This window comes from Lepidothrix coronata, unplaced genomic scaffold (genome assembly GCF_001604755.1).
Source record: "Lepidothrix coronata isolate B3197 unplaced genomic scaffold, Lepidothrix_coronata-1.0 Scaffold90, whole genome shotgun sequence".
Lineage (NCBI taxonomy): Eukaryota > Metazoa > Chordata > Aves > Passeriformes > Pipridae > Lepidothrix > Lepidothrix coronata.
Window position 1 is genome coordinate 2,784,212 of NW_016690270.1, and position 13,951 is coordinate 2,798,162.

Consider the following 13,951-nt stretch of genomic DNA (forward strand, 5'->3'; position numbering starts at 1 on the left):
CCTCCCCACCCTCACAGGGGAGAATTTCTTCCCAATATCTAATCTAAATTTACCCTCTATCAGTTTGAAGCCATTCCCCCTTGTGCTGTCACTCCAGGCTCTTGCAAACACTCTCTCTCCATCTTTCTTGTAGCTCCTTCAGGTACTGAGGCACCCCAAAGCTTCTCCTCTCTGGGCTGAACAATCCCAATTCTCCAGCCTTTCCTCCCAGCAGAGCTGCTTCATCCCTCTGATCTTCTTGTGCCTCCTCTGGACTGGCTCCAACAGCTCCACATCCTTCCTGTGCTGGGACCCAGAGCTGGAGGCAGCTCTGCAGGGGGGGTCTCATCTCAGAGGGGCATAATCCCCTAATTTTCACTTTCCCTGGCCTTGTTTTGCTTGGTGGGTGCTCTGTGTTGGATAAAATACATCTCTGCTCACTTGCAGACAAATTAGGATGACTGACATCCTGGTAAAGTGATAACAAAGCTAAATGATAAATTAATTATAACTGTGTGTACAGTGACTTCTTCAGGCGTGTTATCAGCACGAGCTGTGAGGGAAGACACCCCTGAGCATCAGAGCTCACACCACAGACCTGCCCTCACTTAAATGAAATAAAACAGGTTAAAATAACCCCCAAGATCAGCCCGTGGAGCCTCATCACAACTTGTGCCACAGCTCTGCTTTAAGGGCCAAAGAGGAGCCCTGGGGCGTGACTGCCCTGTGCCACCACGAGGGCTAATTCTTGTAAATGGATTTGAGTCTTAGTGCCCACATCAGAATTTAAATTAAATTAAATATTGACCTAGAATAACTCGCTGTCAGGTTCGGGGTGAAAAGCTTTCATTACCAAGGAAGCAGGAGTCCTTGAAAATAATATCATGCTTTCACCTTTAAGGGGGAAAAAAAAACACATGTGATATGGAAAGACACAGCCAGGGTGGGCTTTGTCAGCAAAGAGAGAGAGAATCAAATAGATTTTTCTTTTTTGCTCATGTATGACAATAAATCCCTACTATTATGGTAAAGCAGTGAGATTTTTCTCAAGGGATAACGGTGAGTTGAAGGACTGAACAGGAACTTGTTGGGAACGTTTATGCATTTTTTAATTGTGCTGACAGTAAATTCCCTTAGAGACCCCCAGATCCCCACGCTGCCATCAGCAGAACTCTGGCAATCAGCAGTTTAGAATAAGGGGGAAAAAAACAACTTTCCTCATTCAGGGAACCAAAAACCTTCACAATTTGCAAAATTTGAGTGTCTAGAGATGTCCAAGGACAGCCTGGATGGGGCTTGGAGCAACCTGGGCTAGTGGAAGGTGTCCCTGGGGTGGGATGAGATGAGCTTTAAGGTCCCTTCCAACACAATAAAATCTGGAATTCTAAGTGTGGGAAATGGGTTCTGCCTCCTTTTTTTTTTGTTCTGCATTGTCCTGCAACACACACACACAAACTTCCAGCATGTGATCATTGCTGGAGGGGCTGAGCTGCATCAACAAGTAGCAGCTGCTCTTCACTTGAATTCTCCAGTGCAGAGAACTTCAGAATGGAATAAAATGTCCACCCCCACACTGGTCCTGGAGTCCACTGAAATATTTCCTCTTCACAGTCATCATCTGGTCAGAAAAATCACAGCCCAAACACCAAAAACATTAAGTCTTCTGAACGAAGTTAAAATCATGAGTAACTGTCAATTGAAAAAAAAAAAAAACCCTGACTAACCAAAACTGCTGTTCAGTTCAGCAGGGTGACCAAAACAAACAAAAAAAAATCTTAAAAAGCTTTTTCTGATCCATCTGTCACAGCCAAAACTGAGATCTGAGGATCAAAAACTCAGATGACATGAAGCAAAAAACCCCTGAGATTACTTTTTGCTAGATATGTCAGCTTTGCAAGAACTAAAAGGAACAGAGCTTCCTCTGAAAAGCTGAATGAATAAACATCAGGAATAAAAGGTGTGGAAGTTAAGACTGGAGGTATTTTCTCCAAAGTGAAATTCAGCTTTTCTTATGTTGATTCTACATTGAACTGAATTTCACTTTTCCTCTGAAAACTGTTAAATCAAGAGTTTAAATATTCCTCTTTTTTTTCATTAAAAAATAGTCAATGCTTTAACAAGTAGTCATGGAAATAGCTGAGCTATCATAAAAAAAAAGACATCATCTCTTTTCCTTTAGTGAGATGTGTACGACATAGTAAAGTGCTCTTTCTGGTTCTGTTAAGCAGCAAATTTCCCTGCACGCCGTTCCTGAGTTATTCAAACCAATGGGATGATCCAGATTTGAGTTCCTGCTTTTGTTACCTGCCACAGTGACAGTGATGGCTGAGGATCAAGGCAGATGGTCAACATCCACCATTAAGGGAGAGCAAACAGGACATCTCTGACATTATCTCTGAAAATGCATTTGCTGGCAGGGCTGAAATGCCAGCAATTCTCCATCCAGAGGAGTGCAATTTCCAGCAGTTGTCTGAGGGGAAAGGGGGAGGAATAATGACAGTGCATCAGCTTGGCTTTGCCAAATGCAAGGAATAAACAGTCACCTTGGTACCAGTTCAAAAGCATCTTTGAATAGGCACGTTCTGGTTTCCCAGCGAGCAGGAATTAGGTTTGTGCTGTTAATCAAGGGCTGGAACGAGGAGTGAGCTGGGACCACTGTGTGAGCTGGTACAGGTTCCCCATTTGCTTTGAATAATTCCTGTCAGCTACAAGGAAGAGAGCCTTTAGCAGCTGGCACACGTTTGAAAATGATGGAGAGCAAAAGAAATCGGCGCCTGAAAGGCCCAGAGCTGCTGCAAGTCACACTTTGCAGAGCCCACGGAATGACAGACCCCCAGTCAGGGCTTTGACAGCGTGGAAGGGATGATTAGTGGGAGAGGTATTAATGGAGGATGTGCAGAGAGGCTCCTCTCAGCACTCCTGGGGCTGAAGCAGAAGATAAAGTTGCTCCTGTTGCCACGAAGAAAACCAGCCCCATCCTGCCGTGGCTCCAGCCCAGCCTGCAGGACTCTGGGAATGGACCATCTCACACCAAAAGAGGTTTGCAAGTGGCCAGATCTCCTTGCAGGAAGGAGGATGCTCACGATCCCACCGTAATCCCTTTTGCCAAGGTCTCTAATAATACTTCTTCCCCTGCTCTCTTTAATGAATGGTAATAGGGAAGGCTTGATTAGAAGCCTTTCATCATTTTAGGACTAGGGGCTTTAGCTTTCTGACCTACTTTCCTTGCCAATGAAATTCCATTTTTAGCTCCAACTCAAGGTCTGAATGTTACCCAAATTCAGACCATCTGTTTTAACTGCCTACAGGCTGAGAAGTTTATCCAAGCCAGGAAGAATAAATGGAACCAGGGTGTTCATATATTAAGTATTCTCCACCCTCTGTGTATTAAATAACCTACTCAGTTTATTCCCAAGTCTACATAAACATTCCCATTTCTTTGGGCAGCACCTGCTGTTGTTGTAAGGCATATTTATGCTACCAGTTGCTCTCAGAGACCTTCAGCTGGGTCACCTTTTCTATTCAAGCTACAGCTGACCCTGGATTTGGTGAGGGTTGGTACAGGTTGTCCAGTTCAGATGCACCCTGGGAAAGCCACCAGGGAATAATCTGCCTCTCTTCCTAATTAGAGAAGCAACAGAACTTGCATCTCCTCAGAGGAGGACAATTTTAGATACATCTCTTAGTCCTTTTATTACACAACACTCAGTAAGAAATATGAATTTATAAACCAGGACAAAATCAAAAAGGCAACTTTACCTGGAAAATCCCTACTAAGTAACAGCTGACCAGAGCTTTACATAAAATCAAAATGAATCCACGTCCTGAAGATAAGCTGCTGCTGCTAAAGCTGATCTCCATCTCCAGCCCTCATCCCTCACAGCTTGGCTGATGGGTGGAATTTCAGCTGAATATCTAGAGCATCCAGGAAAACATTCCCAAATAAAATATGCCAGGAAAAAAAGAAAAGAGTGGGTAAAACCGAGCCAGATGTGGCTGAAGTTGAATCCCCAGCTGGGGAGCTGCCCAGCTCAAAACAAGGTAAAAAATAAGTATATTTCATGTAAAAGAATCCTAGCATGAAATAGGCTCTGTGCTTCCCCAGCCACAGCTGATTTGCTGTTCCAGCCTGTCCTTTGACAGCCTGTTTATAGATTCTCCTGCTTCAAAGCCATCAGGGCTCTGTTTACAGCTCAACTCTTTGAGGAGGCACCACGAGCCTCCTCAGGCTTCCAGCAGCACGTCCTGCTCCTTCCAGGATGGGCTGGTTTGAAAAGCTGACATTAACATCCCACTCCATCCTCGGGGATTACAGAGTCCAGGCTGCAAAACACTTCCAAGACACTTCTAGAGTTTAAAAAATTTAAGCCAGCCTTCACTGATTAATCCTCATAACACTTGTCCAGGATGGCTCTGGAAATATCTTGGTCTCTTATGGAAATGGAAAAAAATCAGATAAAGGGTGGATCTGAGGCCAAACAAGGTCTGGTTTCAGGCTCCAGGAGTGTTCCTGTGCCTTCTTCAATCCCTCAGGTGATATCACTGGCCCAGCATCTCCAGAGCCCTTCTCCCACCTGCCCAGTGCCCAGGGATTTATGACAACACAGCTGAATGTTTCCATGGCTCTGCTGAAAAAGGCAACAGCATCTTTGCACACTTGGAGGAATGAAGAGGTGACAGGATTAGGGGATTTGGGTTAGATATTAGGGAGAAATCCTTCCCTGGGAGGGTGGGGAGGCCCTGGCACAGGTTGCCCAGAGAAGCTGTGGCTGCCCCATCCCTGGAAGTGTCCAAGGCCAGGTTGGATGGGGCTTGGAGCAACCTGGGCTGGTGGAAGGTGTCCCTGCCCATGGCAGGGGTTGGAATGAGATGAACTTTAAGGTCCCTTCCAGTCCAAACCGTTCTGGGATTCTACAAAACCCAACCAGACTTCCCTGGAAATGTTCAAGGCCAGGTTGGACAGAGCTCTGAGCAACCTGATCTAGTTGAAAATGTCCCTGCTCTTCACAGGAGTTTGGACCAGATGGCCTTTAAAAGGTCCCTTCCAACTCAAACTACTCAATGATTCCATGGTCACAACAGCAGGTAAACAGCAATTCCCTGTGCTCCAGAGGGCTGTGGGTTTTGAGGGCTAATTCCAGGCAGATGAAACAGGTAATGTGGCAGAGAAATGATAAATTAAACCCTAAACAAAAGACCTAACTACCCCCAGCCCTCGTAGCAGAGCTGTTAATTCCCTGCTCATTTGTCATGTGCAAAAGGAATGAGTAATGCTTGGGTTGGTTTCCTTTGGATCATTACGAGTGACACGATCATTATTTCACTGGGGGTTCAAAGCAGCATTAACAAGATTACCTTGGACTTGCACCTATGAAATGGAGGGACAGGAGCTCCTCTGAGCTGTCAAATACAACACACACAGTCTGCCAGTGCAAGTGAAACGTTCTTGATGGATTTTAGCCATTTTTCCCTCTCCTTTGTGCAAATCCCAACATTGCCTCGTGATTTACTTACAGTATAAAAAAGGATCTCTTGCACCTGGAAAGCTACATGCTAATTCCATGCTTTATTCCAGCCCTTTCATGCAAAAGGCTTTCAAAATCATGGTCTATTGTAAAGTACATAATGTTATTATTCTGTCCTTATTGTCCTAAAAGCAGACACTTACAGGCTGGAGTGAAATCTTCTTTTGACTCTACCGTGCTGGGCAAAAGGTTAGGGAGATAAAGCAGCTCTCCCAGAGCTGTTAATGCCAGGATGAGGCAGAAATACTAAATCAGGGGAAGGAGCATTGTTTCTGTTTCCAGCTCCATCAGATATTTCAGCTTTCAGAGGCTCTGGGGGGGTGAAAACCACACGGTTTTTCACCACCGGGCCTGGTGGCCCTTGAGCAGTTAAACGTGGCAGTCAGGAAAAGCACCATCCTGGGGTGTGGATGCACAGCTTGGGTGTCCCCTGAGTCCTTGTGGTGGCTCTGTGACCCAAACCAAGTCACCTGGGGGGCACCTGGATGTGCTGAGCTCTGTGGGGGCCTCACCTCCCTCCCTCCCTCCCTCGAGGCAGCTCTGCAGAGCAGGGACGGGTGTTGAATGATGTCCAAAAACAGGTTTGCTGGTAAGAAGGAAGGTGCTGTCCCCTCTGCTCTGCTCTGGTGAGACCTCACCTGCAGTGCTGCCTCCAGCTCTGTGGGATCCCCAACACCAGAAAGATGTGGAGCTGTTGGAAGGAGTCCAAAGACGAAGCCCATGGAGCCAGGATGAGGGAGTTGGGGATGTTCACCTGGAGAAGGGAAGGCTCCAGGGAGACCTGAGAGCCCCTTCCAGGGCCTAAAGAGGCTCCAGGAGAGCTGGAGAGGCACTTGGGACAAGGGATGGAGGGACAGGCCAAGGGGGAATGGCTTCCCACTGCCAGAGGGCAGGGAGAGATGGGATATTGGGAAGAAATTGTTCCCTGTGAGGGTGGTGAGGCCCTGGCACAGGTTGCCCAGAGAAGCTGTGGCTGCCCCATCCCTGGAAGTGCCCAAGGGTCAGTTGGATGAAGCTTGGAGCAACCTGGGCTAGTGGAAGGTGTCCCTGCCTGTGGCAGGGGGTGGATTGAGATGATTTTTAAGGTCCCTTCCAACCCAAACCATTCTAGAATTCTACACAGGCTCAGCAATTTTCAGTGGCACTGTTGCCTCCTCTGCATCCAGTGGAACCCAGGGAGACACCAGCAGACAAATGGTCCTCTATGACCCAGAAGCCCCTTCCCAGCTCTGCCTTCCCCAGGCAGAAGAGGTGGTACTGAAAGGCTGCTGGGAAAGAGCATCCTCTGTAAAGCTGTCTCACTGTCCCCCCAGAGCTGTCATTGCCATTCCACCTTCCCCTGGCCCTGCAGCACGGGGTATTCCAGCTGTTTTCCTGCAATTCCCTATTTCTAGGGCTGTGAGCCTTGCACAGAGACACAGGATCACCAGAGATGCTGCGAGAGGCTATTTTTGGAGTGAGTCATTTGATGAGCTGTTCAGCACCTTATTTATTGCTGTCTCCAGCTGGGGGCCTGAGCAACGTCCAGACACCTCTGTGGCTAAAACCAGGACTTGGAAGCAGTGACCTCTATTTGATAACACCTTCTCTGCTGACAGAGAGACAAACAACAGCACATTATGTTGTCAAGACTAATAGCTGCTAATTAGGGCGAGTGACATATGACCCCCCTTTTTATATCCAAAGAACGTAGAAGTCACACTACAAATTAAAAAGAAAAAAAAAAACCAACAAACTTGTTGAAATTCTGCATTCAGTGTTTTGCAGTCTGAAGAGTGACCAATTTTTTGATTCATTTAATTTAATTTAATTTTTTTAATTAAATTTAATTTTTAACTTAATTTAAAATTTAATTTTAAATTTTTAATTTAAAAACAACTAAAAGTAATTTTTTATTATTTTTTTTTTAATAGAAAAAACCCCCCAGAGCTGTCTGGGTGCATCTCACCTGGCACAGCCAGAGAGCAGAGCAATGAATCCTAAAATGGTTCAGGTTCAAAGGGACTTTTAAGATCATCTCATTCCACCCCCTGCCATGGGCAAGGAACCTTCCACTCCCATTGAATTCAGCAACTGCAAACCAGCTGGATCTGTTGCCATCTAACTGGATTCCTGGCAAAATAAGCAGGGAGTGTGTTTTTCTCTAGGCATGTTCCACGTCTGGGCTGATGCTCAGCTCCAGCTGATGCTCTGGACCCTCAGCCTGTCCCAGGGAATGAGCCTGGAGCCACGTGCAGGCCGTGTTTATCCCAGATTTCCCTACAACTGCTCTGCATTATTAATATTTGTGATGCAGCAGCACTAAGGAGTCACCACTGGGTATATTCAGAATATGAGGCAGCTCCTGCTCTGAAGAACCAACACCTACTTAACCAACCAGGCAAAGAATAAGTAATTAATTGCCCTTTTTCTTAAGTGGGGAACCGAGGTGCAGAAAGTTGAAATGATTTACTAGAGGTCACATTAAAAGCCTACTGAATTTGCAGCCTCCTGTTGTTTTCTTGCAGGCTCAAACATCCTGTTAGACCCCCTGAATGTTAATCATTACCCAACTCCTCTATCTCCTTGCTTCTCTAATGAGATTATTGATGAATTACTTAAAATGCACTTTTCAGTAGAAGTTTTTTAGATGACAACTTGCCTTTTTACTAAACAAATTAATGGGAAAGTTGAGTCCTCTCATTCCAGTCTGGGGAAAAGAAGTTTTTGGGGCTTGAAATGCCTAATTAGTGCTAACTGAAATCCAATAGCTGAGTTTATTTGGCACTGTACCTGTTATAAATATGCCATGGGGCCATTAGTACCTTATGGTACCATCAGGACAGAAATAGTCACTCCAGCAATTAATATTGCAGGAGCTGTGTGTGTGTCAGTAGGGGAGCAGAACAATTGCAACTTTATAGGTTCAAAGTCAGAAGGAGGCCTCTCATGAAGTGCAAAGAGATCTGGATCAAGCTCCAGCCGGGTTTTATTGTGATATTCCCAAACATCAGGTCTGGCATTTGCAACCCATCCCAGGGGCCTGACGTGCCATTCCAGCCCTGAGGGGAGAATCCAGCAGAGTCCTCCCCATGGCTGACTCTGTGGTACATCCACGAGTCAGAGTGACAAGGTTTAGGTCTTGTTTCTGTGCAGTTTGCTCCAGCCAGAGCCAAGTTCCTCATTCCAGTCTCCCTCGTAACAGTTTTGCAAGTGAAGTTCTCCATCTCCCAGGCAAAACCCTCCCTTGCTCCAGGAGTTTGATCTTTGATGGTGTTTGAAAGCACTTCCTCTGAAGCCCCAAGTAATGAGGTAACTCTCAGTCTGCATGGAAGAACAAGAAAACTCCACAAGACAGACTGTGAGCCAGACACTTATTATTATACTTCCTCCAAATGCACAGAAGGGCTTTCTCTCCGTGCTCTGGGTCACTGAGATCATGTTTGAGGCATATGATTAATTTGCAGCCTTATTGTGTTAAGGGCTGGCAGGAGAAAAGTAGGATTTTATTTTTTTTTAGACCAGTGTTAAATGAGGTAGAAGACCTTGCCACTTAGCAAAGAGCTTTGAAACTATCTTTGCATAAAGCAGAAGCTAAAAAGTTAATAGACATGAAGAGCAATTATCAATTCGAGGTATTCTGAGGGTTTTAACGTGGGTGAAGGTGGAGAAGGATTGTGCTTGGGACAAATAAGCCTTAGCTAATGAAGCCTGAAGTATTTAACATGTAATGACTTCTGCTTTTATGCAGACCCTCAGACCAACAAGTTCTTGGATGGGGGCAGGAAGTTCAGCTGATAAAAAAAGGTACTTTGAAATATTTGTTTTTCCTCTTGGATGTCAATTATTCTCGGCTCAACTCTGCTCCCCATCAAAGCTCTTTGCTGGTCATATGCTGACATCAAAGGTAAAAATAAAGCCTCAGCTGTAAAAAAGCATTTTGCTTTTCAATATTTCCCGCATCAAACACTAGAACATCTCAGGGAAGACCACAGAAATTCTAAACAGCAAATAGGGGCTTCTCCAGATTTCCATTGTCAGGTTTTTCTCCAGAGCTGAGGGGCTGAGCATCTCTGTGACCCCCTCTGGACCTGCAGGTCCAGGTCCCTACTCTGTAACTCAAATCACAGTTGAAGACTGTTGGGTCAAACCCAGTGCAGAGGTTTCTCTGAACATTTTTCAGCTGGTCTCATGTCCCTGAGAGTTCACCTTTCACTGAGCACAGACTCTGAACAACCCCCAAGTTTCTCACTGTGCAGATGGCCAGGCAACTGCTGGGCTTTGAAATGGAAGTGTAAATCAGTCTTCATTTGCACCTGGATACAAGGGAATGAAAATATATGTCAGAGTTTAAGGTTTGCCAGAGCTCATCTGTGTGGAGAGGTGGGCACGGAACCAGCGAGGACAGGAATTTAAATACTCAGCAGCTGCCTGAACCAGCAGCAAAAGTGCTTTTCTTTAGTTTAGCTCCATTCCCAGTCAAAGTGTGGTTGTTTCAGGGTGACAGCACCACAAATTATCCCTTGCATGGTGGATTTCTAAGCTTTTAGTGTCCAACGTGGACACGCCGTTCGCTGCGCGCTCAGAAAAAAACCCGAGAAGGCTTTTTTTTTGTCTGAAGGAGGGGCTTCCCTTTTTTTGTCTTTTTTTCCCCCCTAGTTATGGTGACATGGTGCCCAAGACAATCGCTGGGAAGATCTTTGGCTCCATTTGCTCCCTGAGCGGGGTGCTGGTCATTGCTCTGCCCGTTCCAGTCATCGTTTCCAACTTCAGCCGGATTTACCACCAGAACCAGCGAGCCGACAAGAGGAGGGCACAGAAGGTAAGTCATCCTCGGCCAGCTCAGCTCCTTGGGGGGGTCACCACGGGCTGGGGAGACACCAGGGATGGTTCTGAGCACTCCCTGCACCTACACCCACACCTGTTGGATCCGAAAAATCAGCCCAAAAGACTGCTCAGAGATGGGGTTTTTTATCTTTAAGCAGCAAGGTATTTGTTTATCCAACGTTGGGAGCAAGCCAGCTCGCCCTGGACAAACTTGCTCGACTTGCAAGTGCAAAACTAAGCCATTTTATACACTTTAGATCCGTGGTTACATCATTTATTATACATATTAATAAGCAGGCTGGTCTCTGGGCAGAGTCTTTCCAGACATGTGCAGTCTTCTACTGTGGGGGTCTTCTCCTCAAGCCTTCATCCCTCTGGTGGTTGCCATGGACGTCTTCCTCAATTTGACCTCTTCAATTAGGTGACCTGAATTCTTCAAGCTTGCAAAATCCTGGCTCTGGGCCTTCTAGATCTTATTCAAACACCTAGTTTACCTAATTTATTACTCTGTGTGTGTGCTACTCCTATTCTTTCTATAATAAGGCCTTTGGTCCAGTGAGCAGAACAGAACATGGTATTAACCAGTGCTCCTAAAATGTTTTTCTAGCAAAACAGGTATTGGGGTTTCTTAACTGGTCAAGATATCTCAGTTAACTCTTTTAGGCCTGGCTCCTGTTTCACTGTACAGACACAACCTCATTTTTTGCACACGCTGAACTGGTGTATTTTCAGCATCAGAAGCACTGGGGCTCTTATTGCTCACCTTTCCTACACCCCTGTCTGAAAATAATATGTATATGTACACAGAAGGTCTTAAATCATCACCAGGAGCTGTTTATCCTTCTTCTTGTAGTTTTGAAAACACCCATCCAGCAACATGCAAACATGCACTTATCAGCACACATACCCCTCAAAGCTGTAGCTGTGACACTGAGAGGACACGAAAGCCCCTGGAAATGTGAGGGGATTACTGAATATTCCAAAAATCTGAACAGTTTTGAACCAGTAAAAGCTTCCTGAGTCGCTCAGAGATTTATTATATCTCCCCTTCAATCTGCTAAATTACACCAAAACCAGAATCGGGTTTTTTACAACAACTGCAAACTAAAGGCCTGAGGTTCTTTTGCTCCCCATGGAATGCTGTCTGCCAGAAATCCACGGCTCAGGGGACCTGATGGGGAATAGTAGTAGAAAGCTGTGCTATTTCTGCTCCAGGCGAGCATCTGGGCCGTGCCTACTTCTCGCATCTCAGGGAGTTGACAGCAGAGAGCTGAGATACAAGACCTACAAAACCACACAATTTGGCAGTCAAAACAACAAAAGGAGAGGAGCAGAGAGACAGGACCGTGCAGGAATCACTTGCAGCCTCTGCAAGTCACTGCTGGGTTTTACACGTCCCTGCCCGAGGTCTGACACTGCTCATGTGAAACAGGGGAGGTGTCCTTGAGGGAGAGCTGCTGTTTGGATCAGTCATACAGCAGAATAAAGATAAAAAAACATATCAAGATATCACTGTGAAAGTCCACTCTGCACCACATGCTGTTCCATCAGCAGCTGGACAGTGGGAGACCAGGACGGATCATTATGTTCATTTAATGAGTTGATTTGCAGAGTGAGCTCCCTAATGTGAGGCTGCACCCAGGCAGAAGGAATTGGGATTTAACCTGCAGCAGGAACAGGGGAGGTGTCAAAGCACGGGGAGCACTGGGAAGCCCAGGCAGGGTTTGAGGGGACACTGTGCAATAGCCCTTTGCAAGAAATGGAGATTGAGAGAAAGCTCTTCTACTGAATCAGCACAAACACAGACAGAACCTTCTCTGCAGCCCAGATTTGTGCATGAGCACGGATCACAACCAAAGAAGCTCCAGAACTCACTCCAGCTCTGTGCTTTTGCCTCTCTCCAGGCAGCAAACCAAGGTTTCTTCTCCTGATTAACCTTTTCCTTTATTCATTGGACTAGGTGACAGGGAAAAGTACCAGCACCTTTGATGCCAATGTGATTGATTGCAGCCTTTATGAGGTTTGCTGTATTGACACACACAGTGTATAATTTCCCCCCATTTGAATTTCTAATTCCCTCCGATATTGGTTGGATTTCTCGGCTAAGAAAGTTTTCTCAAGTCAGAAGTGTGAGTAATTTTCACATGATCATCACTGCATGAATACTAAAGAGAAGGAAAGGGAGAAGCACATTAATGACAGTCCCTCTGGAGATGGTCAGGATGCACACAGGAGTGTCAGGGATCTGCTTGGACAGCAGGCTTGCTCCAGCATCATCCCCCAATGAATCCCATCCTCAGAAACATCCCCTGGCCCCATCCAATTAAAGATATAAATAACTTTGCATGGCTTTTTCAAGCAGGTTGGAAAAAGCTCTTTGCACTCTCAGCCCTTGAATATGAAGAATCCACCAGCAGAAGCTCCTTATAGACAGAATTTAGAAGACACAGCTCTGAAACACCACAGATGTTCAGTTAGCACTCTAGAAACCCAGTAAAATCTTTTTCTTGTTTAATTGAAGAGTAGTTTGTTGAGTATGTATTAGGACAATTGCTTTAGAACTTCTATTTAATTTAAGAATCATAACTCTTATAATGTCTTTGTCTCTTGACTGCTGAGGAGGCACTGGTCTAGCAGGAAGAGGTATTTAAATAGCACAAATAAAGGACTGGGAGGTGGCTGTTACTCATCAGCATCTATTCTTCAACTAACTGAGGAGAAACGTTCCTTAAAAAGGAAAAAAAAAACCCAACAACAAAAAAGAACCCAAAACCAAACTACCAGTGATTTAATCACTTTAAATTACTCTTTGCCAAACCTGGGCTGCGAGACAATTAATTACAAGGAGATCTGGCAATCTTAATTTATTGTGCCATGTCAACAAATTCTGTCCTCTGGCACGCAGCAAGGACCAGGTCAGCCTGAATGGAGGGTGAATTGATCATTTCTGACAAGGTTCATTTTGGTAAAATTGTTGTAGTTTTCCCCCCCCCCCAAAGACATTTTTTTTTTCCCCCTCCTTTTTTGACTGAAGTGCTAAGAATAGCCCTCCCTGACTTTGAAACGACGCTGTTCTTCAGTGAATGTCACAGCCTTGGGTTTTGAAAGAGAATGTGACACTTCAAGGCTTGACAATAGAATGATTTTGTAATTCAGATGATGCTGGAGCCTCTCTCCCTGTGTTGAGTTTACAGCAGGGATGCAAAGGAGAGGGAGGCGAGGATCTGGTGCTGGTTCGGGGGCTACACCTCCCACACCCACCTCTCAACCCTGGCAAGAGAAAGCAGAGGCAGCTGCTGACAGCTACTGGAATGCTGCTCCTTTAGCAGTGGAAAAAGGAGAACAGTTCATTTTTTAGAAGTTGGAGACTGAGCCAACACAGTCTCAAGTTACTCCCACCAGAGCAGGGCTGGAAGACACAATAGTGGGGTGCAGCAAAGATCCCAGAAGGGCAGGTTGCTCTCCCAAGGTTTACAGGAATGCTGGACTCAGCCACTGCTCAAAATCCTGCAAAGATGATTCTTCTTGAGCAAACTCTAGAGGCTGACAGGCAAATTTATTCCCACGTCTTTTAGTGGAGAACCGATATTAAAATTAAAGGCACAGTCTTAGCAAGAACAAAAAAAAAAAAAAAAAACAAC

General features: G+C 45.5%; 1 protein-coding gene across 5 annotated transcripts in view; it reads left to right on the forward strand.

The window, feature by feature from the left end:
- The window catches only part of KCND3 (potassium voltage-gated channel subfamily D member 3), a 128,032-nt gene that overhangs the window by 92,531 nt on the left and 21,550 nt on the right, over positions 1–13,951 (forward strand). For all 5 annotated transcript variants that reach the window (XM_017821464.1, XM_017821461.1, XM_017821462.1 and 2 more), the window contains one exon: positions 10,143–10,305. In XM_017821464.1, the coding sequence (XP_017676953.1) occupies positions 10,143–10,305 (163 nt within the window). The remainder of the gene's footprint in view (positions 1–10,142; positions 10,306–13,951) is intronic.